This window comes from Balaenoptera physalus, assembly GCF_965194825.1.
Source record: "Balaenoptera physalus genome assembly, chromosome: 2".
Lineage (NCBI taxonomy): Eukaryota > Metazoa > Chordata > Mammalia > Artiodactyla > Balaenopteridae > Balaenoptera > Balaenoptera physalus.
The window spans coordinates 5,870,257-5,896,877 of NC_138883.1; the positions used below are offsets into that span (position 1 = coordinate 5,870,257).

Here is a 26,621-nt window from a genome sequence, read left to right on the forward strand (position 1 = left end):
TTCCCTACACGAGCTTTTCCACCCAGCACACCTCAGCCCCTCCTCCTCCTGCACCAATGTTCCTGGTACGGTCTGGGACACTTTCTACCTTCCCACCTGGAGACCTGACTCACGTGCCCCCTCCTCCCTGAGTCACTGCCTGATCTCTCTGTTGCCAACAACGTCTGCAGCCCCTTCTCTGTGATTCCAGCACACGGCATGTGTTCTGGTGTGACACGTCATGTTTTGCCCACCTGGATGCCCTGCGATGGTGTCATTACTCTTGTGCATAGGGAACCCGTCTTACTCATTGTCCCCCACGGGGCCTGACCCATAGCAGGAACAGTGAACCGGAGTCCGTCTGTGTTTATCAGCTCCTTGCATTTGACAAGTTCAGCGGGAGAGCCCAGGGCTCCCTCTGCCCGTCCCTTCTCCCTCCCCGGATCCACCTGCCACCTGCCCCCTGCCGGGCTGGATCACTTCCCCTGCTCTGCACTCTTCCCCTCAGCCGCCCTCGTCCCGACCATGACTGTGTCTAGTACCCGCCACCCAGCAGACAGGGAGCTCCGGGAGGAGGGCAGGGGCCTGAGCCATCTTGCTTACTTGTTCCCCATTCCCTGGCACAGCATTTCACTCGAGAGCGGGCACTCTGTAATATTTGTTGAATAAGGGAGTGGGTAAATGAGTGAATGAATGAATGGATCAACTCAAGAGCAGTTTAATATGGTGTAAAGTCACGCACCAGCTGGTATTTTGCAGACTTCTGTGTTAGAAACGCAGAGGTCACTGGAGGTCATCTGAAGGTTTGAAGGAAGAGGGATATCAAACCATCTTAGGGTTGGCAGAGTGAATCAGTGGAAGGGAGGTAAATCTTTCTGATCTGGAAAGTAATATCAAATTATAGTTATGAAAACTGGGGGAAACTGTTTTCCACATCACGTTTTTTTCGGGGATATATAAGATTACTTCCAGGTTTTGCAACTTTTTTTTTTAGAAATTAGAAGATGACTAGAAAAAACAATGGCCATTTTGCCGAGGATAGAGTCTTAATTGACAAAGCTAATGATCTAGAAAAACCTATGTTGGAAAATGTCACTTTATTATATGTGTCTGGAAGTGCAGATGGGAAAACAGGTTTTTTTTCTTTTTGCAGCAGATTCATTAAGTGTTTAGAAGGAGGTTCTCTCTGTACCGCCTTCCCCAGCCTGAGTAGCTTGAGACTAAATCTAAACTCTCTTCTCTCGTGTCTGTCATGAAGCAGGTGTCTGTGCTGCCCTTTATAGCAGAGCTGCAGCCTCCGCACCATTCTCTCTCAGCCTCTGCTCCCAGGCCCCGGAGCATCGGCCGAAGTGTCCAGGTGACAGTGAACTCCGAGCGGGGTCAGACCCTAGCCTGGCCAGAGAGATGCCTTATCACACCTCGCTGACCGTCTCATCCCCCGGGTGTTGTTTCAGAGTCTCTGCAGCCCTGAGCTGCCCCCAGGCTCACCCATTCCCAATTTACTAAGAGAAAACTCAGACCAGATGACAGGAATTTCTTCTATTTCTTGTTGTCTCCATCTCAGTTTCTTTGTGTCTTTGCCTCACTCGGTCCCTCTGAGAAGGAGTCCTGGCCAGCAGCTAAGGTGAGCCCGGTGGCCCGTGCCCAGAGCTCTGTGACATTGCTCTGGGCGCCGTCTCTCCATCCCCATCTTTCTCATCCTTTCCTTCCTGCCCGGCTTTAGCCCTTGGGTTTACAGAACGTCCCTGTGCCTTTGAGATAACGTCCTGTCCCCTTCTGTCTTTAACCGCAGCATTTACCAAGAATACTCCATGCTTGAGAGTTCTTCGAGCCCCTGTGGTCTAGGCCCTCCCACTGCCCCACCAGTGACATGCCCCCTGATGGGTCCCTGGGCCACCAGTTCTCCGATCCCGTGGCCGTCTCACTGCCCTGTCTCCTCGACCTCCCTGACGTTCCTGCTGACCCTTCAAGCTCGCTCTTCCCCGGGCTTCTCTCCCTGCCATTCCTGCCCCTCTGAATAGAAGTGCTCCCCAACTTTCGGGTTAAGAGTTAGACCTGGTTTTCAAAACCCAGTTCTAAAATCTTCTCTCATCTATGACTGTAATCAAAAGTCATCTTATATCAAAAGGTGACTTAAGTTAATATATTGGATTTCTTGCTTTCGGTTCCAAGTGAACAATTTGATAATTGCCTGTTTTATAGGTAGCGCTTAAAAGCTATGCACTGACTAAACTGTTCTTTCACTGAAAATTTGTATGCAGATATTGACTGCTCCAACAAAATGGTATTATTCTTAGAAAGTGAGACAGTATTTTCTCTGATAAAAACGAGAGTGAAATCCATCTCATAACTATTGATCAGTAAAGCATCTAATTAAGGAAATATAAGGCAAAGCATATTTTTTGTGGAAAAAGAAGTAGAGTTGCATTGTCTCACTTGTCCTGCTGGGCTCTCACTTGGGCTTGTCTGCAGAGATGGAAGCTGGGCAGAGCCTGGTACAGTCCTGCACGATTTGATCGGCCCTTTTCCTCTTCTTGATTTTATACCTGGTCCTGTTTCAAGGTAGACTCTAACTTTACAGAAGAATTTTTTTAATGACTTCTTTTCCCTAAGAAATTTTGATGCCAGTAGGGAAATAGCCTGCTTTTAAAATTTTTATCTTTTGGTAGAACAATGCTTGAAAGAGTTATGGTACCTTTTCTGGACTCAAAAGGAGAGAGGGAAATTTTTTTATCAACTGAAGCTGAATATAAAATAATTTTGCTTAATCAAAAAGAAAGCTCTCAGAAGGCACGGACATTTTAAATTACATTTGGTTAGTCAAGTGAGTTGTCTTGACTTACTGTAGTAACATTCTGTTGTGCCTCTAATGAATTACAGCCCTGTAATTCAGTTCATTGTAGTTTTAATGGGGGCATTTTTACCAAAAATGTTAAAAAATTTTTTTATTTATCAAATCTCAGGGTGATAGGTTTGAAAGTTTCCTTTTCAGGGGGTACAAAAAAGGTTTTCTACACTTTTCTGAGCAATAGCTCTTTATCAGTGACTTTATATTGTTCATACCTCCCTCCCTCCCTCTGTCTCTCTCAGTCTTTCTGTCTGTCTCTCTCCTGGAGATACAGAGAGCTTTCCTGTGTACCCAGCCATGGAGGAAGAGAAGTGTGGTTACCTCTTGTTCAGTGGCCTCTGTACCTCTCCTCCTTGGTTGGAACATTTGTAATTTTGTTCTCCTGACGGGGACCCAGAGAAGTAGTGTTGGGGATTTTCTCTTTGGTACCTTTTAGCACAGTTTGAGCATCAGGAATACAGAAAAGGAAGGGATATGAGTAGTCTGCGATGGTGGGGGCACCAGCGCCCTCACCACTGGTCGTGTCCATGCTCCCTGTGGACCCCAGCACCTGCAGGGGTCGCGAAGACGCACTGAACCTTGGTGCTGTGATCTCAGCCACCCACCCTTACCCACCTCCCTTGTGACCAGCAGCTGGCTGTGTGCAGCAGGGACCTTTACCCTGGATTTTGTTATCCTTGGGATTTACCAAAGTAAACTCATAGCAGCTGGTGACAAAGAAGCATATGTGATGTGTGGATCCATATGACGTGCCTGAGCATGTGAGGGTTTCAGAGGCTTGCTCAGTTGTGGGAACCCTCCTGAATCCTTAGGATTGATGTATTACGTCAGAATGTGGCCCGTCTTCATCAGAATCCCAAGTCTGAAATATGCGGGTTCTCAGGTTCCGTGGTGCACCCCTGGGTTCATCGCTTACTAGCTACTCGTGACTTCAACTTCCTTTAGGCTTAAAGGCAGGACATTTAAGGCGCCAAAGTTCATTTCTCTAACAACTTGACAACTAGGAGAGTTGCAAGTAGCCAAAGAGATGGTACCCGTGTAAGCACTTGGAGGTAATACTGGTTTAATGATTGATAAAGCTGTGGGGTGTCTTAGAGGCTGTTCAGAGTTATCATGAAAATGATAGGCGTTCCAGATAATGTAATATTGGAAGTTGTTGGGACACCAATGTGGCATAATTCTAATGAAGAAAATACCAGAAAGTGAATTCCAAACATGACCTCTATGTTTTAAAATGTATTAAAGGAAAAGAGTGTACCTATCTACATGTATTTGGTACATATGTGTTTTCTGGGACCAGGGTTCTTCATGTCCAGACTAACAGGGAAATTGGGCTAGATGATCTCTAAGTTACCACCTGGGTCTGAGATTTTATGACTATAGATAGCGACTTTAACTAAATATGGCATCCTTTCTGGTGGTTTGGAAATAACAGACATATACATTCTTAGTTTTGGTAATATTGCCTGCCTCTAAGCTTTGTAATGTCCTTTAAAATATCTCTGTGCTGAATTTTAAATGAGAGCAATATTTACCAAGCATTTTCCTAGAATTTCAACAGGAAAAAAACGTGTTTACCATATCAGAACTTAACCTTAATTTATAAAAGCGGGACAACTAATTATCCTTTGCCTTTCAGTAAGCTCCAGAAAACTTTTGCCTGGTTATTATCCCAGCCCCATCATTTATTAACTGGGTAATAACCTTGGACATGCTGTTAATTTCTCTGTCCCTCAGTTTTTGCAGCAACAGAATGGGTCTACTAATAGTGCCTATTTCACAGGAAGCAGGATGATTAAATTATGTAATACACGTAAAGTTCGCAAGAGTTCCTTGCAGACTGCTTAGTAAATGGTGACTGTTAATCCCTCCCTTCCTCCTTCCCTCTCAGTTTCTCAGTCTCTCTCTGTCTCTCTGTCTCTGTCTCTGTGTCTCTGTCTCCTAGAGATGCAGAGAGCTTTCCTGTGTACCAAGCCACGGTAATCCCTTTTCTGGGACAAGGTTTGTATGCACCTCTGAATGTCAGTCTCCCTGTCAAGGAGATGGGCTTCATAACGGTGGTCAGAATCCTCTCCTCTCATGAATGACTGGTGCCCCTGATCATGCTAGCTTGATTAATTTAACCAGAGTCCAAAGTCTCTATCCTGAATTGTTGAAATCTAAAGTAGCCGAAATGAAAAATAAAATTCTATGAAGCTGATGATAAATAATTCTAGCCTGCTTTTCTGATGCAAATGCATCCTTCTAAAAATGAAAACTGCTTTTTACCATTCTGTTTATTTCTAGTTTCTTTGGTGATAAGTTGAGGAGTTGCAAGTATTACTCGCTTGCTGGAGTTATTATCTTTTTGCAGACCAGAGGAGAGATTCGATCATTGTTTGGAGTCCTCAAGTTAATCAGCAGATTGAGATATTTGGGGTGGGGGAGTGTCAAAGGCAAAGAAACAAAAGATGTAAGAGCTTAGAAAAAAGATAGAGGCTGCTCTCTGACCCCCTTTTCAGATGAGGAGACGGAGGCTCGGGGTCAGGTGATCTGAGGTGACCAGGGAGTATGGGGCTGTCTCTGTTAAGGTGCACGGCTGCTGGGGTGAGTTGGAGTGTCACGGTGGAGGGACATTTGGGACAGGGAACTGCTGGGCTTGGTCCATTTTGCTCCTTATTGGATTCTTAGAGTAGAGTAGAGCTTTCTCAGATATGCTTGAAGATAGATTTGGGGGGAAAAAAGAAGATTCTTTGACCCTAGATGGTGGGAAAATACCCTATTCATGAGAGATGGCAGACAAAAGAAAAGGAAGCCCAGATCTGTTTCTCCGGGAGCCCGTGGGCAGTGCCTGTGTGCGGTGCGGCAGGGGAGGAGCGTGGCAAGCACGTGACCGTGGGGTGCGGTCTGGTCACCGCCAGATCGCCTGCGTGCCCTGGCGTTGCCTCTCGCCACCTTCGGAGTCGCCACTCCTCCGTCCCACCTGTCACTTTGGCCATGACGGGTCCACCGAGAGGAAATCTAGCCCCCAGGTCGCGGCTCTCCCTTCGCTGCTGCCCAGGGCAGAGGGCAGGGGGAGCGTTTCTCTGAATGAGGCATCGTGCGAGGCACTGGGGATTCCCTGGTGGTCAAAAAGGACGTGGTCCCTGCCCCGCTCACCTCCTCGGGCAGAGAAACGTGAACCGAATGTGCCTGTGTGCGTGTACACGCACACGCGCGCACACGGTGGGAAAGAAGGGCCCGGGGCTGGGAGGACACAGAGCAGAGGAACCTGGTGGTCGGAGAAGGAGGGTCTGGGCTGTAACCTCTGGCGTCACCTTGCTTTTTTCTTTTTAATACATTTATTTATTTATTTATGGCTCTGTTGGGTCTTCGTTTCTGTGCGAGGGCTTTCTCTAGTTGTGGCGAGCGGGGGCCACTCTTCATCGCGGTGCGCGGGCCTCTCACTGTCGCGGCCTCTCTTGCTGCGGAGCACAGGCTGCAGACGCGCAGGCTCAGTAGTTGTGGCTCACGGGCCTAGTTGCTCCGCGGCATGTGGGATCCTCCCAGACCAGGGCTCGAACCCGTGTCCCCTGCATTGGCAGGCGGATTCTCAACCACTGCGCCACCAGGGAAGCCCCACCTTTCTTTTTAAAGTCACTTATCTGACTGCTGCCAGGCAGGACCCCCCCCCCCCCCCCTGAGGATGGTGACTGTGTCCTCCTGTCACACAGCACCTCGCAGAGCATTCAAGACAGTCAGTAAATGCAGTATTTGTTGAATTTCTAGTCCTAACCTATTCTAGTCCTAACCTTTTTTTCTGAGTCAATGAATATTTGTTGAGTGAACAAATGATTGACAGTCAAAAATGTAGATTGATTATGACTAAATTTGATTCGTGGCTGATTGCCCCTCTTCAGGGAATACAAATGGTAACCAATAAAGTTTTTAAACAGGCATATCTTTTTCAGTGTTTCAGTAGATTTCAATTTAATCTAAACTGGATGTAGGTTATAGATTTCAGTGTTCCAATGAAAAAACCAATTCTTCCGTCTTAAAGTAATTTTATAAATTTATTGAACAGCGTTGATATTTCTCCACTAATCTCATTTTCTTAATTAAAATTTCTGTATTATAAGGTAATACCCATTTGCTATAAAAATTAAATATAAGTATAAGGGAAAAGCAGACAGTTTAAATTTAATGTGTATTGATGTATTTATTTGATCGTATTGAGTGAATTCAAAGGACTTTATGATGAAAAATTCCCTGAAGAGTTGGGTGTAATCTGTGTTTAAAAATAAAAGTCTTAAAAATTGATTTTTTTCCCTCAAGAGCCAAACGCGTGAACCGTGCTTTGATTCTGATTTATGGTCATCAAAACTAAGTTCTAGATTCAAAAGATATTTTGCAATTTGTCATTCAGTTAAACTGTGTTATATCCACTTAGAAAATGAAATATGAGCAGGAGGGTTGAGGACCTACTAGAAATTGCTGACTGACATGCTGCTTCTAATTAGCCTATTTTTGGAGCAGGAGGGGGAACCTCAGTGTTCTAAGTGTAAATTTTCCTTCTGCCCCTCCCCTGCCCGCTGCCTTTTAATACATATGCCAAATACAATCTTTGACATGTTTTAGTTAGGAAGTTCAAATTGCATGCTACTATGGTTTTTTATCGGAACAAAATAGGTACAACTTCTAAATTATGTTTTGTCATTCCTGATACTATAGAGCCATTAATAGGTCACTGAACTACCATATATATTTTTCAAGTTAACAATTGATTATATATTACAGCAGGTTATAAATTCTTTAAAATACAGTATTTAGGAGTCATTTTTATGAACTGAGCTACTTTCCTTTTAATATATTTAAATGCCTCATTGAAGGTGATTATTAAATGTATTCAACTCAGTTTCCATATAAAAACTGGTCAAGGTTAGAGCTGAGTGTTCTTTAGAAAAGTAAAGATCTGATTTTGAGAAGTGTTTGTGTCCTAGAGGCCGTTTGTGTGTTTTAATCTTTTTTTGTTTAATTTCCTTAGAGGGTTTTGAATCTTTCTTTAGGTTAAATGTGTTTTTTTAAAGAATTGTTTTAGGAAATACCTCTCCATGTATTTATGAAAGTGCTTGTCTTTTTATTTTATTTTTTGAAATGTTTGCTGTTAAATGTTAAAAACAAGAAACAACTTTAACTCAAATGTATTTTGTTTCTGTGCAGAGCTGTTTCAAAGCTGTTTCACATACTAGATGTTTCTGAATTAGGAATTCACATAATAATGAATTCTGCTTATTTTGCTTCTCCACAAAGATTTGTTGTGTGAGCTTAAAATAAGACTGCAGCTGATTCGTGTAGCACATATTAACTGTTTATTTAGTTTAAGTACATGTCTGTATCTTTCATTTCTGATCAACCCGAAAAATTTGCATGCTACACAGCAGTCATCTTCTTTATACTTTATTAAATATCTGTCAATTATAAATATCAAGGTTTTACATTAATGTCAAGATAGTACATCAAAAATTCATGGAATATGTGACTTTTTCCAAGGGTATTTAATACTTAATGCATTTGTGTCATTTTTCTTTCCCGAGATATTGACAGGTTTTATTAAGTGTTTGTTAGGGAGATTTCATTTTTATCAAGGGACTATAAAGAGAAGCTGCATGCTAAATCAATTTTTAAAAGCCAGAATATTGTTCATTTTTTCATCTTCAAACTCTTGTAATCCATAGGTTTTATTTAAATTTCTTCTCGGTTTATTTTTGTTCTATGTGAGTGATGGTTCAAGACAGAACTTTAATAAGGATCAAATATGCTGACTGTAGTGGTTTTTAATTTCCTTAAGCATAGCTACCAGACCCATGCAATATGGTAAATTCTTCAAAATGTCATACTTACATATTTAGCAATATTACTTCTTTTTATTGAAGCCAAACAAACGATTTTAGATATTAATCTTCCCCAAACATAGTGATTATTTTGTACTAGGTACAATATTACTGTGTCTCATCTGGAACACCTCCTATGGTAGAAGAGGGAATGGGAGAGAGCTTCCCTGGGTTGCCAGGCTTGACCTAAGGAAACAAGAATCCTCTTTAAAAAGTAAGCTCTGTAGGGCTTCAAGTCTGATTATGAGCTACAGGAACTGTTCATGTCTCCAACTTCAAATATTTATAATGCACAAGAAAGTGAAAATATCGATCACTTAAAAAATCTGGGCTTGTTTCCAAACCTGTATTTATGGGGTGGGTGGGGAGTGGGGAGGGAGTTAATGCTTGGTGGACCCTATGGCCTGCTCCGTTTGGGCCCTGGTACCTGAGAGACGCCATCACTGTCGTCTTTCTCTACTGCCAGACAGACCCTCACTCATCCCATGTGTAGCTAGATCTTGGAAACAGCTATCTCAACTAAAACTAATCAGCCACAATGAGTAAGTTTTCTGCTTTCATTTGCAGTTTTATTTTTAAAGTACAGGTTAGGAATGTCTTCTATTGGAGATAAACAAAATCCTTATAGGATTTTGCTCCATAAAGTGAGGAGTGTTCAGTTGTCCTCCCCATAAAGTATGAACTTAATGACTTTCATCTAAGAACATTTTTAGGAGCTTTCAAGTAACTTCAGGTTAATATTATAATTTTTGGGAAATGTATTTTTAAACCTTAAGCCTTGATGTGTTAAAAAAAAAAAAAAATTCTGTCCAGATCTTAAATAGTGTTTGGAATAGACATATTTCTTATTCTTGTTTATTTTTTCAGGGTATGTGAAAATACTTATTTTTAAAGTTAAATGCTTTTCACGTGCAAATCACTTCAATATTTGAATGTTTCAAGATCCTTGTAAAACTATTATATAATAATTTAAAGAGGTAGGGTGGTTTTTGTTTTTTTTTTTGTTTTTTTTTTTAAGAAACGAAATTTCTCTTGAGTAAAGCTGAGCCAGTAGCCATTCTTGATAAACCCAGTTTTGGTTTAGGATAAGTTGCTCTGGGGGCCTTGGCCTGGGAAGTAATTCAAGAACTCTGCAGCTGTAACCGATTCCACCATGAGGCCAGTAGGTGGCGGTGGTGTCACAGCAGTGAGGGCCCCGTTGAAATGGAAGATACTTGCCTTTCTCTATAGCCTCAGATTCCACTTCAGTATAACTGTTAAGTGCATGTGTCTGTGGTAGAATAGCTTTTTTTTAAAACCAGAATTACGTACAGTGGGCACACCTTATTTTTTAAGCAGATAAGAACAACTATTTCTAACATTCTGCAAATATTACGTAACTCTGTAGCCAAAATAATCTTCAAAATTAACCTGAAGAAAGCATTTGCACATTTTTTTCCCTTGTGTTTTCTTTACGACTTCGTCAGGCCTGTGAACATAAACTTGTGTTTTTGGTTAGAAATGTATATAAATAGTAGGAAGGAAGACATTTTGGAGAGTTAATTTTCCATCTTTTTGGTCCTTGGGGAGGCTGCCCTTGTTTGAAGAGTTTTCTTCGTAGAGTCCAAAGATATTTAAAGATCTTTTGAGTGTTTGGAACATTCTTCCACAAGTCGTTTTGACATTCAGCATTCTAATTTTGAAAATTGTCATCTCTTCTCCTATTCAGTTAAGTCAAACTTTTCGAGGGGGAGGGGTCGAATTTTTAATACTCAGGGGGTTTAGCATTGGAATTTACCAGCTTTCAAAATACCACAGGGCATTCCACAGTTTAAGTGAATTTAAAACATTTTAAAATAACAAAAGCAACAATGCTTTCCCACCTCCTAGAGTTTGAGAAGAACTGGGATGTGCAACATTCCCAGTAGGTCAGACTATGTGAAGCTTCATTTTATAAGTGAAAGGAAATTTTAGCAATGGAATTTCTTTTCTTTAAAGTTCTGAAAAATTTCTATGGTACTTATCATCAAATTAGTTTTGGGTGGAGGGGCAGTTCTTATCTGCGGAATTTGTACTGTTATGAGGAAAAACCTGAGCACCCTTTTGGTCAAGTTCCATAATTAAATGGAAAGCTTCTTTAGGACTCTTAGAACACAGGCTTGCATTTCATTCATTACAAAGAAGAGGCAATAAGAAGCTTCTCCTCGAATCTTTGCTATGCTTGACCATGGTATTGGGGTTGTTTTTTAAACCAGAGATAGTTTTTTCTAATCTTCCTAGCTAGAATAATGCAGCTAGAGAATGCCCCTGAGCGATAGGTTGTTTTATATTTTGACCTAAATTATATCTTCTTTAATTTCATTTTTATTATCAGAACATTTACATATTGTGTGACTGTATTTCCATATGTTGACTTTTCTCCCAAAGGGTTAAAACTGGGTTTAGGATCAGAGGGGATAAGCAGGCACTTGGGAGCTAGCACCCAATTGGCAGCCTTTTGTAAGATATAATTTGCCTAAAATTGCGCGCCGAGCACAAGCTTTTGTTTTCTAATTGATTTACGGTTCGAGCCACTTTTACCTCATCCCCTACTGTCCTGCATACGGTGCCAGCGAGTACAGTGTAGTGAGCGATGATAAATTACCATGCACTTGTGATGGTAACGCGTCAAAAGTAAAAACTGCATACTACACGGGGCTCCGTGCATTTACAGTGCTGCAGAGACAGCGCAGCCGAATCGCACTGGTATTTCAGAAATCACCATTTGTTCATTTGATCACTTACTGCAGTCTGTCTGTCAGCCTGTAATGGAAACCGAAGATTAAAATTATACTGTTACAGCTTTGAATTTCTTAGTTGATACACAGTTTTTTAAGTGCTCGAAAGGCCCAAGGTGGGGGGAGTATTGTGGAGAGAGAGGATGTGAGATGTGTACAATTTTCTCTAAAGTGTGAAGTTTTGGATATTTTTATCAAATGTTCTTTTGTCCAGAGACCAAAAAAAAAAAAAAAAAGGAGTGAAATTTACATATGCCGATCTCGATTTTATCTTTATTACATTTGTTCGTAAAATTTAATTCATAATTTCACAAAACTGTGTTTTTCTTGATTTTCTGTATTTGAGCTGCATCTGCCATGTTGTATGATTCATTTGCACATAACAAGTTGATTTCCTTCCAAATGATTTTAAGTCAGAGATAAATGAAAGAAGTTTCAATTTATTAGAGTGCTTTTAATTGTTCCTTTTATTGATATAAGAAGAGATTTGGACTATTCGTGAGGGCTGTACAGCACATTATGGCAAGAGATGCAAAGGGAGGCCGGGACAGACACCTGACTTGGAGGCTCCGGGTTTCCGTGTAGACGAGACACTCATGGTGTGCGTGTGCCTACCTTTTGTAAACTCAGTCCACCTTAAATTTTATTTCTGTGCCGTGTCTGTGGGTCCTGGTATCGAAATATGAAGCAGCAGATTTATGGCGGCTGCTGGGCACAACAAATTAAGTTGACAGTGATGTATGAGAGCATAATAGCACGATGATCCCTCAGTAGCGCGGCTGGATGCCTCCTGCTTCATTTGGCTCTTGTTAGGATCTGTTAGGCAGCTAAATAATGAAATTTTGCTGACTGATTTCTGTTTTCCCTTTTTCTCTTTTCACCTCTGCTTTCTAAAACTTCTAATTCCCAGACCCATCCTCATGCCCACAAACTGCCCTTGAAGGATTCTTTCACTTATGAGGACTACAGGTTGGTGTGAGGGGTGTGTGTGTGTGTGTGTGTTGGGGTGTGTGGGGGGTGTGGTGTACGTGTGTGCGAGGCACGTGTTGGAGGGTGGTTTCTGAGTGAAACTGGGATCTCAGGAGTGCGAAGGGCTTGGGTAAGAAGTGACCTGCATGACCATTTAAAGCCTTAAAGAAGAGATTGTCTTTCCGGAAGTTACACTGGACCCCAGGGCAGGGAGCAGCGTTTTAATAGCCACGTGGAAATTGCCATTAACCTGTATTGGTGGGGCTTAGCCAAGTGATGCTCAAGATTAACATTAGTGCGGAGTGAGGATTTTTTTTCTTTCAAACAGACTATTTTAGCGCTTTAAAGTAGGGACTTTTTTTTAACAAAAAGATTTAATGCAGTGCACAACATAGTAAAAAAAAAAAAAAGCATTCCACATTTTGTAGAGTTCTTAGAGGATTTCCAATCAGAAAGGAGTTACAGTGTTTGCTTTTCACTGAGGCTCAAAATAGGTACAGAGTCAGCGTTTGGGTAAAAGAGGGGTGGGGTCTCTCCGCAGCAACGCGGACCGGGACCCGCTGAGACCTGGCTGGCTCCGTTCTAGGCCCTCCTTCCAGGCCGCTTTCTCCCGGGAGCGTCCTCCCTTCATCTCTCACTCCTAGATTTCCCCTGGCTCCCTTTTCCTTCCATATCCCCCCTCCTCCTCTCTTTACCCTAGACTTAATTTTAAATGATGATGAACATCACCTTTGTGACTTCGGAAAGGGTTTTGAAAATTCGTGAGAGGTCAGGCCCACCTCGGTTTTGGTTGAGTTGTGACTGCCATGGGCTTTCAGATGTGCCGGCCATAATTCGCCTCTTTTCTGATTGTTACAGGTGGGCGGTCTCTTCCGTTATGACTCGACAAAACCAGATCCCCACGGAGGATGGTTCCCGGGTGACCCTGGCACTGATTCCTCTGTGGGACATGTGCAATCACACCAACGGCCTGGTAAGGACCTCCTCGGGTCGTGTTCATTAATCGGCGAAGTTCTGCCTACAAGTCACTGCCCCCTCCTGCCCCCTCCAAGAGGAGCAAGCAACGCCAAACCTCGCCCACCATGAGTAGAGGCTGGGGTTTTTTTCTCGCTGTGTTTACTTAATCCTGAAAACGTGAGTCTTATATCACTTTCAGAAGCCACAGTGAACTGCATTTCTTTGCTAAGCCACGATTCCAGCCTAGACATACATTTCCTGTTTTTTGTTTTTTTTTTTTTTTACATTTTCTTATCTTATTGGACGACAGACTTAAACCAAAGTTTCTTTTTTCTTATTCTTTTTAAAATACCAATTCATTGAAAAAAAAATCCTTTCTCCTTCTGGTTTTTCCTTTTGTGTTGCTTGTTTTCTCTCTTTGCTGACTGTGTTATCAGTTACTTAAGTTTCTCTGATTCTTTCCTGCCCCCTCTCCCTTCACCTGCTGTGCGGACACATCCTTGGCCCCGTTGATTAAGCTGCTTTTGCTCAGGAGCGAGTCCTGGTGTCCCTGGCAGTGGGGCGGGAGGAGGTGCGCTTAGGCGTTTGGCTCTTGGCCTTGAATGCAGGAGTCAGTTGGCATCATCAGGCGTTGGGAAAATAGGGAGGTGCTGCGAGGATTGTTAATCAGGACGCACAGAGGAGGCTGCCTCTGTTTCTCAGCATTCTTCAGATTCTGAGCCTCAGAGCAGGTTGCTGTGCTCTCTGTGCTGAGAAAGATTTCCTGATATTGCTAGTTGGAAATATGATCAACTTCAGGACGTTTTGAATCTTTAAATATTATAATCGTATACTGGTTTGGTTAGTTTTTTGTTCATCTTTTTTCAGTGTCAGCTTTCTTTGTTATTATTAGCAGTATTATAAATAGACTGGTGCTATAAATGAGTATTTCACATCTAATTCCACAAAATGGCCAGAACACCTGCCACGTGTGCCAGACACTTAAGAGAGAAACCCTAGTGCTAACCTGGGAAGGTCTAGCCACAAGCACACTCTTAAATTGGAGAGAAAGAATAACTATACTTTTATAATTATATTTTTGCCTTAATTTAGATATGCTTAATTTAACTAGCCATTTTGAGGAGTATTAGCATATTTTATCATTTATTTTCATTAATGAATACAATTTTATGTTTTGTTCTTTTTGTTTTCTTTCAGGGCTATTTTAAATGATTATAACATTGAAGTTTTAAAATTTTTCAAATAGCTTTTAATATTTGACAACAACATTTTTCTTTTTCTTCTTTTGGATTAGGTCATTGGTTCCCAAACTTGATTGATCATCGGGGTTTATTTTTTTCTTTCTAAAATTTAACAAGTACATACTTTACTGTAAACAAAGAAAACCAGTTAAAGAAAACAGAAGCCTCTGTAGTGAAACTCAGAGGTCCCCTACCAGTCCCGGGCCCCGGCGGCCCCGTGGCTGGTCCACTCGACGCCTCCTGGTTAGCTGGTTACTGGCTTTCTGCACATCTCTCCCATTCTTTTGCTGTGCATTTGCACCTTCACATACTCACATACACACTGGTTTTGTGTGGCTTTCATGTAAACTACTCACTCTTTTCCCCCCTAAAAGTAAAAAAAAAAAAAAGTTAGTTTATCTCAAAATAAAAATAACGACTTGATGACAACTGCTAATTCTGTCTTTTTTCTCATACTGTTCATCAAGTCTCAGCCACGACAGTCCTGGCAGAAACATTGCTAACCTTGAGAAGGTTTATACAAGATGTTAGTGCTTTTTCTACAGTGGTTATCTTCTCTGCACGCTTAACTCTACTACACCTTTGTTGGACAGTTTCCCATCGTAAAAATAACACTTGATGGGAAATTTTGTCTGGTAGGATTTCAGAATCTCTTTTAGCACTATGAAGTTGTATGTCATACATATTAACAGTTAATCTCTTTTAAAATAAGGTACTTGAAAGGGAGGCTCAGCTTTTCAGACAGTAGATTTCTTTTTTGTGTGTGTCTGTGCTGACAGTCGTTGTCTGTCTGATCTGACTACCACTGAGGGAGTTGATAGAAATTTGTAACCCAGCAACGCTGCGTGCTTCTAACAGTGTCCCCAAACCTGGTTATGGGGGTAGAAATGGAGGAATCAAGTCTGTGACAGTGATTCCAAACCAGCAGCAGCAAGGAAAAGCACGAGAAATTAAGAGGCTGGAGGAATACCTAGGCCGGGCTGGAGACTCTGGTGAACGTGATCTATTTCGTAGCCACTCCGAGAAACAAACGTAGACAAGTTTACAAGGCGGCGTGTTGAACTGTGAGGCATAACATATCTAAATTCTGCGTGACTTGTTCGGAACTAACGGGAGCAGGTCTGCTTTCCCTTTTTTGAGGTTGTTCAGTTCATACAGAGAAGGATACTTCTAAGTGGGCTTCGGCCGCTGTATTAGTTCCAACAGGTAAAGCGTGTTGGAATGATCAGCCCTTGTATTTGGATACGTGACTCTACCAACCAGGATGAAAGGGCTTTGGAAGATTCAAGCAGAATTGCAGGGGGCTCTTTTTCAAGGCTTTTCTGTTTGAGTGTTGACGATCTGAAACATTTAGATGTGCATGAGGCTTCCAGTCTCAAGGTGAAAGCCCAGGTGTTTACAGTAGCAGACAGGGCCCCCTGCTCAGCCTGTCCCCGCGAAACCCCGGTCTGTCTGGGCCCTACACGCCCACCGAGGGCCTCTGCGCTGACTGTTCCCGCTGCTTCCCCAGGCGGGGCCATCCTGAGCCCCGTGCATAGGATGGCCACACCTCCCCGCCCACAGGCCTCCCTTCCTGTCCTCCACCGTCTGTCTCCTGTGCTTCCGCCTGCTCCTCTTATAGATCGTTGGCCCTCCCCCTTCCCTCCTGCTTCCCCTGACTTCCTTCTGCCTGTTCGTGCTCCTGTCAGGCCCCCTGGGTACTGCCTGCACCATGGAATGCCAGCCTTCTAGGGCTGGGAGGTCATGGGCAATCCCCACTCTGTACCTTATCATCAAGGTCATGTTTGGGGGTCAGAAAAGTGATTTTGATGTTGGGCAGGAACTTCATGGAGCTGATTTTTTTATCAAGTGTTTAAGCTGTTCTCTGAGTGAAAATGAGCCAGAACACCTGCCTTCATTTAGTCCTCGTTGCTTTCATATTTCTCATTGGTCTTGGTTCTGGGGACACTGGGTTTAAAGAGGAGTGTTATCTGGCCTTCCATCCCCAAATGCCATTCCCTGGACTCAAAAGTAATCTTTTGAGCTGTTGATACCTTGAATAGCAAAGTAGCACTAGTAGCCGTCTTGAATTTTGATTCTCCAGGATAAAATGAGGAGATCGAAGTAATTAATGAGCGTTTACAGACAATCTAAGAGATTGGGGGGCTGCTCTGAGGGACAGACTTCTGAGAAGGAGCTTTTAATATAAATTGGAGAGCCTATTCTTTTCCCTGCATCAAGCAGATGTTCTCAAGGGCACGGGCAGTGTCAGGTGTTGGGCCCGGTGAGCTAAGCTCCAGGCGCCGAGGTGGAAAGGGCTAGGCTGCAGGTCTGGCTGGTGGGGGGGTACACAGATATAAATACCCTATTATTGGGTTGGAGAGGCTTTGGGGGACAGAGAGGGAGGGTGGGATGAGGGGAGGCAGCTCCAGAGAAGCCAGGGCTCAGGCAGAGCAGGAGCTGAAGGTGGTTGCAGGCACGAGGGAGCGGGGACAGCGCCCGGAGCGGCAGGCGAGTGGCGTGTCCAGAGACCGTAGGGAAGTGTGGGCCTCCTTGTAAATTGGCCTTGCTCAAAAATTTGGATTTTTTCCGCAAGGCAAAGTGGAGCACCACTGAAAAGTTTGAAACAGGAGGTCAAGCATGTGTGCCACACGGGACGGGGGAGGGACAGTCCTGGAATTTGAGACCAGTTGGAAGGGTTTTGCACGTGGTGAGCTGGGTGAGAAGAGCCAGGGGACGGCAGGACAAACAAAATGCAAAGGGTGACTCGGAAGGTAAAATGCTGACCAGTTGAGGCCCAGAGAATTTTGTAGTGACTTCAGTGCCGAGACCACGACATCGCCTGCCCCCCTCCCACACCCCTTGACAGGAGAGATTAGGAAGAGATCCGGATTTTCAGTGTAGTTAGTGGATTTGGGGGTTTAGAAACTCTCACAGTACAGCTTTCAGCATAAAGAGAATGAATAGGATACAACTAAGTTGTTTTATTTTTCCTTTGCTTATCTGAGAGTTTTAATTTCTCTAGTTCCAGAGTAAAATAAGCACATAGTTCGGAAACAGAGCTTTTCTTTCTCCCTGATTCTTTATCCAGTGGGAAACCCGCCTTGTGTTCTTAATGGCCAAATACTAAAGATGCTGTTTGCGAGTCAGTTGGAGTTCTCCAGAGATCCCGCTTCCCTCCTTGCGGGAGTGCAGGTCCTGTGGGTGGGTGGGTGGTTGGAGATGGGGGTGGGGGAGATGAGCTCAAAGCCTGTAACTTTGTAATGAATGATTCTGTTTGGTTGAGACCAGCAAGGGATAACCTCTACAATACATTTTCCAAAGAGTATGTCCTTCACTGCAGGTACGGGGTCTTCCATAAGGATTTCGGGTGTGAGTGGAATTAATTAAAATAACCAAGGCAGTGCTTTGCTCAGCTTGATGAAGCAAGCAGAGTGCACCCCTTTCAGTAGCTTTGCGTGTCTTTTATCCTCTAATTGCCGAAAAAAGGCCCTCCTGAGCGAGAGCACTTAGACGCTGTCCTGTCACCCTTCCTCCCGTGTGCAGATCACCACCGGCTACAACCTGGAGGACGACCGCTGTGAGTGCGTAGCCCTGCGGGACTTCCGGGCCGGAGAGCAGGTGGGTTCCGCGCCAAGACCCTCACCTCACACTGTGTTGATCATTTTTAAAAAGTACTTAACTTGGGCAGAAAATTTTGAGATTTGTATTTAAGGCTTGTTTTCTGGAATACATATTGAGACCCAAAGCCGTAATAAACATGCCGTGCTTTGAATGGGGCCTTTGGGTCCACCAGGGAGAAAGATGTGAGCGCAGTTATTTGCACAACCGACCCTACTGTGTGTAACACCGTCAACTGAAAATAAATTCTGTGTTACGACAGTAGAACAGATTTTTCGACTGTACAAACTGCATTGTTTTCGTATCTTTTCCTGTTGATTAGAACCTTCTTTAAAAGGAGGCAGTTTATTTAAGCGGCAAAACCATAAGGGAAAAAGGAACCACAAGAGCTGTCTTCTTGTACTTTCACTTTAATCTGTGAAGTTTGAAGTAATATTTGGGGTGGGGTTGAGCCTTTCAGTAAGTTTGAACATGTGCACGAATGGACACCTACACTCTGCCTGGCAGTCCTGCGACCAGGCAGGGAACAGAAAAAGACAGAGCTGACGCAGACCACCGACGTCCGAGCTGGGACAGAGTGAAAACCATTAGCCTAACAAAGTGCCTGGAGACAGTTCATAAACCCTCCTGCTACGTGCAGACTTGCCGCAGCATCTAGAAGTGGATTTCTGACAGACACTGCCTTAAACCCTGGTTCCAGGAGACGCTCTTGTAGTTAAAGGAGAGGGAGAAAAGAACCTGGTGAATTTTGAAGTGCAGTCGTGAAGCAGCAGTCTCACTGTTCCTGGGAGTGTGAGGGGGGATGAGAAAGGCTGGGACGGCGGGGTCCGGCTCCTCTGGGTGCTAGAGGTCGGCGTGTGCTCTACTCAGCCCGCCCGTCCCCGCCCGGCGGCACATGATGTTCAGAACGGGGACATGGTCACCTCAGAGCTGTTTGTCTCCTTAGTGTGAAGTTGCATTAAATATATGAGAACTGATCCTTTGCCCTGCTCTGTACTGAGAATGGATGTTAAGTTTCTTTTATATCCCTTTATTTTTTCTTTACTGCATCTCAGATTTACATTTTTTATGGCACTCGGTCAAATGCAGAGTTTGTGATCCACAGTGGTTTTTTCTTTGACAATAATTCACACGACAGAGTGAAAATAAAGCTTGGAGTGAGTAAAAGTGACAGGCTGTACGCCATGAAGGCCGAGGTCCTGGCTCGCGCTGGCATCCCAACGTACGTAGAAAAAAATCTGTCAGCTCTTTACTGTGGTACTTGAAATATTTCCAGTCGCATAGTGTTTAACTGGTGTGTTAATAAAACTTCTCTACTATAGTTTGTCTTAATCCCTTTATCCCTATTATACTGCAAATTTAAACCGTTGAGATGCATGGTGATTTACCAGCGTTTTCAGATCAACATAATTGTGTCGTTGGAAGCGTCCACAGCCAGTTCTAGGGGATGTGGCCTGAAATCCTCGTTCAGTTAATAAGTGCCTCCATGTCATTAATGCCTTTCACCTTGAAAAGGTTAATGACCTGGATCAGTTTGTTTCATTTAATTCTTTGCCACCATTAGTTTCTGTAATGAAGTCATGCTACTCAGTGATTTCAAGAATTTCTGGTTAAATCAAATCGTAAGATTTCCTTGCATTTGAGGTGCAAAATGATAAAGACAAGAATTATGATTTATTGGTTCTCCAGGGAATGGAGAGAACCATTCTTAATGAAAATGGATTATCTAGACCTTTTTTTATTGAACTTGTCAATATTTGATTAATGATTAAAATGTGAACTCAACATAAATTATTGTTAACCTTTTTTAGGAACCATGGGTATGCTTAATTCTCCTAATGTGTTGTATGCACCCGGGATGAAGGCTATCAGACTAAGAACTGCTGGCAGTGATGGTTACCGCCATCCTCCTCGGCCAGCCCAGGCCTTCTGCATTTCGCCAGGGCTGAACATTCTGTTTTTAGAGTTCTGGTGAAGAGGTGGGGTCCCTCATGCTGGCCCAGGCTCCCTGAGGGTGACCACACGGAGTGCAGATTCAGAGATTTCACTGTGGGGCGAGTAGGTCACTGCAGTAGGGACTGATCTCTCTTCTTCCTCTCGTCAGCTCCAGTGTCTTTGCGTTGCATTTTACGGAGCCACCCATCTCTGCCCAACTTCTGGCTTTTCTCCGAGTCTTCTGCATGACCGAAGGTAAATCATTTCAGGAAGAAAAAAATGTTGAGTTTTTTCTTTTTTTAATTCATGAAGTGTGAGGCAGAGGGATTCAGATTAAAGATAAAATTGCTTAAAATTAAAGCACTTCGGGGGGAAGAGGTAAGGCGGTAATATTGGAGAAAGAGGAAATTGATCTGTTTTATCCTGGAAGTATTTTATTAAATCCTCAGTGTGTTGTCAGTATACGCTTGTAATAAACAAGTAATTCTCTACTGCATTGGAAGAAAACTTAATACATCTTGGATTGTCTACCTATATCAAAATTCGACATTTGTAGATGGGAGTTTTTGATGTGCCTATTACCCAGGACGACAGAGCCTAAATGTTCTCACGGCGAATGGTCATTCGACACTGAAGTCGGGTGGTCGGCCATGACCCATGTGGGCCAGAGGACTTCATTTGTTAACCAGCTCTGTAGTGTGAATCCGAAATTGCCAGCAGGCCTTTCAGTGCCAGGCATCCAGTTGGAGTAAATAACACTGCAAACAGAACCTGTTTAAACTGCAAAATATTCCTGTCTACAGCCTCTTATTTCAGGCACGAAAAGAGTTAAATATATGCATTGAGCATTACTTTTATGTTTCCTGAAGACAAGCCATTTGGGATCTCTGGCACTGAGATGTGATCTATTGCGGTTGTGTTTTCACTGTTCATCTGAAAATATACTCCTCCAAATCCCCTGGTTGTGAGGTTCCATTTTTAATTGTGTGTGAGTTTGCTGTTGTTGTAAACTACCCTGGATCCTGTGCACAGCAGATTGGGTGGGAATGAGTGACTGAGTGAGTGCATGCCACCTAATTGAACAGACAGACAAGTGTTCTTCTGAAGGAAGCCGTCCGAGCGCTAGAGCAAGGGCAGCCGGGGCCGGAGCAGAAATGACGGCCCGTGGAGGGAGTCTGCTGGACTCTGCCGTCTGGCTCCCTCCCTTCATGTCTGCAGCCAGAGAAGTGCCGCCCAGGTCCTGGCTTGACATTGGAAGTAGAAGAAACTGAGTCCTGAAACACAGACAACCACCTGCAGAGCCCAGAGAGGTGTGAGGTGGTCCTTGCCCCTCGCTCGCAGCCGTACTGCTCTAGACTCCCTGTCACTCAAGCGAGAGCTTTTGGTGATTTTGTGCTTTGGCACTGGTTCCTCAATTCAATTTAGTGAACACGAGTTAAGGGTTAACCGTGGGCTTTTCTTGCGTGTAATATAGGGTTACAAAGTTGAATGTCACAGTTCATATCCTGATGAGAGATGACGACGATGATAATCCCTGTAATTTGGGAGCCCCCTCTCTGTGCCGGGCACGATGCTGAATGTGGTGCAGGCTTTGTTCATCCTCATCAGCCTTGCTGGAGGGTGCTGGGGCTTCCCACTTGACTGACGTAGAAGCTCCCATGCAAAGAGGAGAGTAACTTGGCCACTCAGCTGGCAGGCGATGACCCTGACTTGGGACCCAGCTCTGCCGCCTCAGAGCCTGTACCCCAGGCCCCCACGTGGCTCCTGCGGGTTTGCAAGTCCCATAGCCCACGGAAGAGATTCTAGCGCTGCAGGGTCTGCAGGGGCCAGACTGCGGGCCACCAAACCACACTCTTGCAGTGGGCAGGGAATCCAGGAAATCCAGGAAGGGTTTGTCAGCGAGAGGGAAGAGGGGAAAGAAACCTGCTCCCGGAGCCTGTGGTTCATTTCCTGAGTGTTCCAGGCAGGTTGGTGGCCTTTCGTAGGTTTTATTTCTCCAGGCATGTGAAGCCAGTCCAGTATCACTGCTAAGAGCAACAGAGAGAAAACTCTGCTTCAGCCCCTCAGCTTCCCAGTGTTAATTAAAGGGTGAAACTTGGGTAGGTTGAGGAAGAAAGCGAAAATAGTAACCTTAGTATTGGGGGCTTCTAAAAAGAAACTTCTTCCACTTAAAAAGCATTTTAAAAATCTTCATTACTTTATGCAAAGAATATAAACTGAAGGATCAAAAATCTAAAAATCCTGAATTTCATCATGACCTTTTGCTAACAAATGCAACTTAAGAAATTTCTTTTCTGAATATTAGATTAACTTCTATTTTCTTAAAATAAAAAAAAAAAACCAGTAACCTGCTTTTGAATCATTTTAGGTCCGTTGATTCTCTTTAGTTTCTCTTTAGTCATAGACAATTTGTCTTGTCAAGACAATTGATGCATTCTTTGAATCACTCTCACTAATACTAATAAAAGTTTGGTTTGCTGGCAGCAGAAGTTCTTCCATTTGAATTGTAAATAGTGACAGCTGTAGGGCATTTTGCTCTGAAAGAGATACTGTCTCATAATTACATAAGAAGCACGGTTGTATTTCTTGAGCATGAATAGGATCGGCATGTTTTGGTCTTTTGAAGATAATGTGCCAGGAGATAAAATGCTCAGAGCAGTTGCTGAATTCTTTCCTCTTCTTACATATATTTGAAGGTAGTTAAGATGTGCACTTGTGTTTATTTGTAATTCCTTTTTAAATTCCTGACAAGTGAGGGATACAGACACATATTTCATTAACTAAGATTTTTCTAGTCCATTTTTGGGTTTCAGTTTGTGGTTTACTTGTTGTAAGACGAGACAAATAGCTTTGTCAGGCCAACTACTGGAATTAGCATCCATCAGATTTCAGTCTAGAAGGATCACTGGGTTGTTGTGCTGTCGTTTGTTTTCACTGTTTACATTGCTCACCTACATGTCTTTTTGACCCAGTTGCTGTGACTGGGCTCAGCGTTTGCAAGAAGGGTGTTGTCAAAATAAGGGGTGTGTCGCTACAGATGGTCTTTAAGAAGTATCTTCTGAAACCATCTAAAGGCTCTCGGGATCCCTCTTAAAAACAATGAAAAATGCGGAGGGCTGGCCCAGCAAGGCTTGATCTGGATTCCAAATCAGGAAGACCTCCTCTCTTTTTTCCCTGAAACAGCTCTGGCTCTGCTCTGGAGAGTCTAGCCATGGCCTGGCTGATTGATCAGGGAGAACTGTTCACCACAGGAAGATGACATTGTTGGGAAAGATGTTTTGTGAGGTGGGTTGCTGGTTAAAATGAGAAGCAGTGCTGTTTCCCCTAACAGATTGCTGTTTGTGTTCTTGTAGAAGAATTGAAAGAACATTTGCTGGGAGATAATGCCATTGACAGAATCTTCACCTTGGGGAACTCTGAGTATCCTGTTAGCTGGGACAATGAGGTCAAACTGTGGACATTTCTTGAAGATCGAGCCTCACTTCTTTTAAAAACATATAAAACAACCATTGAGGTAATTCTTTTGATTAAGGGAGGACTTGTGCATTGTCATGTTTTAAAAGACGTTTAATAAGAGATTCTTTCTTAAATGTAAATTACTATCATGCTTTAGCAAAATTATTGTGTATTTGACATTTTTCATTCAACTTATTAATATTTTTCTATTTTACATGTTTACCCCTACCAAAAGAGTCACACTGAGGCATTGTTGATTAGAATATAAATTTTTTACATTATTTAACATTTTTCCATAATTTCTAATTCATATGATACAGACAAACACAAGTTTTCATCCATGCTTTCAAAGTTTACTCTTGGGTCACTGACTTCAAATACCTGTCATTCAGCCATCGTTCAGCCAAGTGCCGAGCCCTGGGCTCCGTCAGGGCACAAGACAGAAGGGTTTTAGAAATAAGTGAAGTTCTGTCAGTCCCACGCACCATTTGATTTAGGCTCTTCTTTTTTGTTTTATAATCATATACTTAGGTATAATTTACATAGAGTAAAATTCACACTTCTGAAGTGTACGCTTGGGTTTAAGTGTGCAGTCATGCAGCCACCTCCACAGTCAAGTTCCAGAACCTTCTGTCACCCCCCAACCCCGCGCCCCCCCCAGTTTCTCTCACGCCTTCGTCCCCGGCAGCAACTGATCTGCCTTCTGGCACTATCGTTTTGCTGGTTTAGACTTGCTGTAGTTAATTTTGCTCTGTTTCCTTTTCCAGGAAGATAAGTCCTTCTTGAAAAACCATGCCCTTTCCGTTCGTGCCACGATGGCCGTCAAGTTGCGCTTAGGTGAGAAAGAGATTTTGGAAAAAGCGGTCAAGAGCGCGGCCGCGAACCGAGAGCACTGCCGCAGGCAGGTGGAGGGGCACGCCCCACTCCCCAAGTACGAGGAGAGTAACCCGGGGCTGCTGGAGGGCGTGGCGGACTCGCGGCTGCCCCTGGTCCTCAGGGACCCGGAGGGGGAGGCCGGCGCACAGGAGGCCTTGACCCTCACTGAGGCTGTCCGCAGGGCAAAGGCTGCAGAGCACGGGCTGGTCAACGGCGAAAACTCTATACCCAACGGGACCAGGTCGGAAAAGGAAAGTTTAAATCAAGAGGAAAGTAAAAGAGCGACTGGAGACGCCAAAGAATCTTCTTCCGACAGCGCCGAGGAAGTTGGAAAGTAGCTCTGAGTCTGTCGGGGGACCCAGTTTAGCAGAAGTGTATGAATGGCCCCGTTTACATCGCTGTGTTTCCTTGTTCACGGTTTTCTTTCTGCAGAGAGGAAAATATGTTTTTGCTGCTTTATATAAAAATGATTTTTTTAAGTTATTTAAAAAATCTAGCTTCCCTTTCTGATTAAGATTGCCATCTTGCTTCTTGGCCAAACAAACAAGTTATCAAGCAGAGCACAGAGGGGGAAGAGGTGCCTCGGAAGATTTTGCAGACCCATTGCGGGCAAATGTATTTTCTTCCTGGGGAAGAATTCAGTTCCTCTGTCAGCTGTGCTTTTGTGGGCCTGTCATCTTGACAGCCAGAATCAAAGCCTGCCCTGCCTCCTGCCAACGGGGCTTGACAGTGGCGCTCTGGGGGTGCAGTGCGAAGGTGGGGCATTTGGCTGCACAGCGGAAAACAGGCTGGAGGTGAGGAAACTTGAGAGGCTGGGCAAAAAAAAAAAAAAATTTTTTCCTAAAAAAATATAAGACCCCAGTACCAAAAGAAAAGGTAAGGTGGCAACCTTATTTTTAATAGTTTTAAATGTTGATGATAATCCTAATTATGTAAACACACACACACACACACACACACACACACACACACACATCTAGTGATTTCTAAAGATTTGTTTACTTTTTGTGTTTTGTTTTACTGTATTGAGAACTTGTCCTTTCTCCTTGAATCCAAGTAGGACATGCATCCTCCTCCTAATTTTAAACGTTGGCTCTGGTTGTAAAGTGGTGCATTTGCCCTCCAGCCCTGGCGCCGGAGAGCTTGCGAGGGCACCATGTTCAAGGCAAGGCCGCTCCTGGCTTCTCTGGTTGTCACAACAAGCTAGAGATTTTCAAAGCTACACTTTTGAGTAAAAAGCCTTATTAAAAGGAAAACGTAATTAATATTTTTGTCTATTCCTTTTCTTTGGAGTGCGACAGGCCCCTTGAATCGAGCTTTTATGCAGACCCTCCTGCTTATCCACGGGGCAGGTTTCGAACCTGACCCGTGCTGCGTGTTGCTCCCCGCTGGGGACTCAGAGATGGGTGAGAGGCGTGAGCTCAGCCCCCTCCCTAGCCTGCAGGGAGTGCTCGGGGGGGGGGGCGGTGGCACCAGGAACACAGGAAGAGGAGTTCTTAGGAAGTAGAGGCTTGGGGTGGTGTCCTGGGGGTGAGGTGGGATCCATCGCCAGAAAGCCACCAGTCTTCAGGTTACGGATTGCCAGTCTTCCTTAACTGCAAATGTTCACATCGTCTCTGATGTCCTAACTGTTAAGCACATCGCTTATTTTGGAAAAGGCTGTGTGAATTATTCCCCCGACCGTCTCGGCTGCACACAGGAAGTCTTCACGGTGCTCTCGGCGTTCCTCCTTGGAGAAGACACAGCTCTGCCGATAACTTGCTTTATTCTCTACCAAGGACAGCCCACCTCCCAGGGCTCCGCATGTCACGTGTACCTGCTGCCCTTGGATGCTAGAGGCAGCTTTCATCTTTACGTGAGGTCGGCGCCTGTAACTTCCTATGTTGTTAATGTGAACACAATCTGAACTGCCTCAGAAGAGGATGCCGGTGACATCAGCTCTCCTATCAGCCCTGTACCTGAGATACTTTACCAAAGATATGAAGTAGTCTGGGAAACCTACGTACTAACTTCCAAAAGGCAGAAGCACGGTGGTACTCAAGGAGTTTTCTCTCTGGAACAGGAGCCCCAGAAGAGATGAAGAATGCTCATGACTGATTTGTCTGTAGATGAGTTTCTCATTGGATGACAGCTTTCAAGTCTAATGTTAAATATA

At 43.8% G+C, this 26,621-nt stretch overlaps 1 protein-coding gene across 7 annotated transcripts in view; it reads left to right on the forward strand.

Moving 5' to 3' along the window:
• The window catches only part of SETD3 (SET domain containing 3, actin N3(tau)-histidine methyltransferase), a 70,792-nt gene extending 45,061 nt beyond the window's left edge, over positions 1-25,731 (forward strand). For 4 of the 7 annotated variants that reach the window (XM_082450291.1, XM_082450288.1, XM_082450290.1 and 1 more), the window contains 7 exons: positions 12,343-12,401; positions 13,260-13,374; positions 18,125-18,199; positions 19,255-19,421; positions 20,304-20,389; positions 23,488-23,648; positions 24,358-25,731. In XM_082450291.1, the coding sequence (XP_082306417.1) occupies positions 12,343-12,401; positions 13,260-13,374; positions 18,125-18,199; positions 19,255-19,421; positions 20,304-20,389; positions 23,488-23,648; positions 24,358-24,804 (1,110 nt within the window). In that variant the 3' untranslated portion in view covers positions 24,805-25,731. Of the gene's footprint in view, positions 1-12,342; positions 12,402-13,259; positions 13,375-18,124; positions 18,200-19,254; positions 19,422-20,303; positions 20,390-20,690; positions 21,100-23,487; positions 23,649-24,357 lie in introns of those variants that run through there. The other 3 variants (XM_082450293.1, XM_082450294.1, XM_082450292.1) reach the window with 3 other exon arrangements.
• The last annotated feature ends 890 nt before the right edge of the window (positions 25,732-26,621 follow it).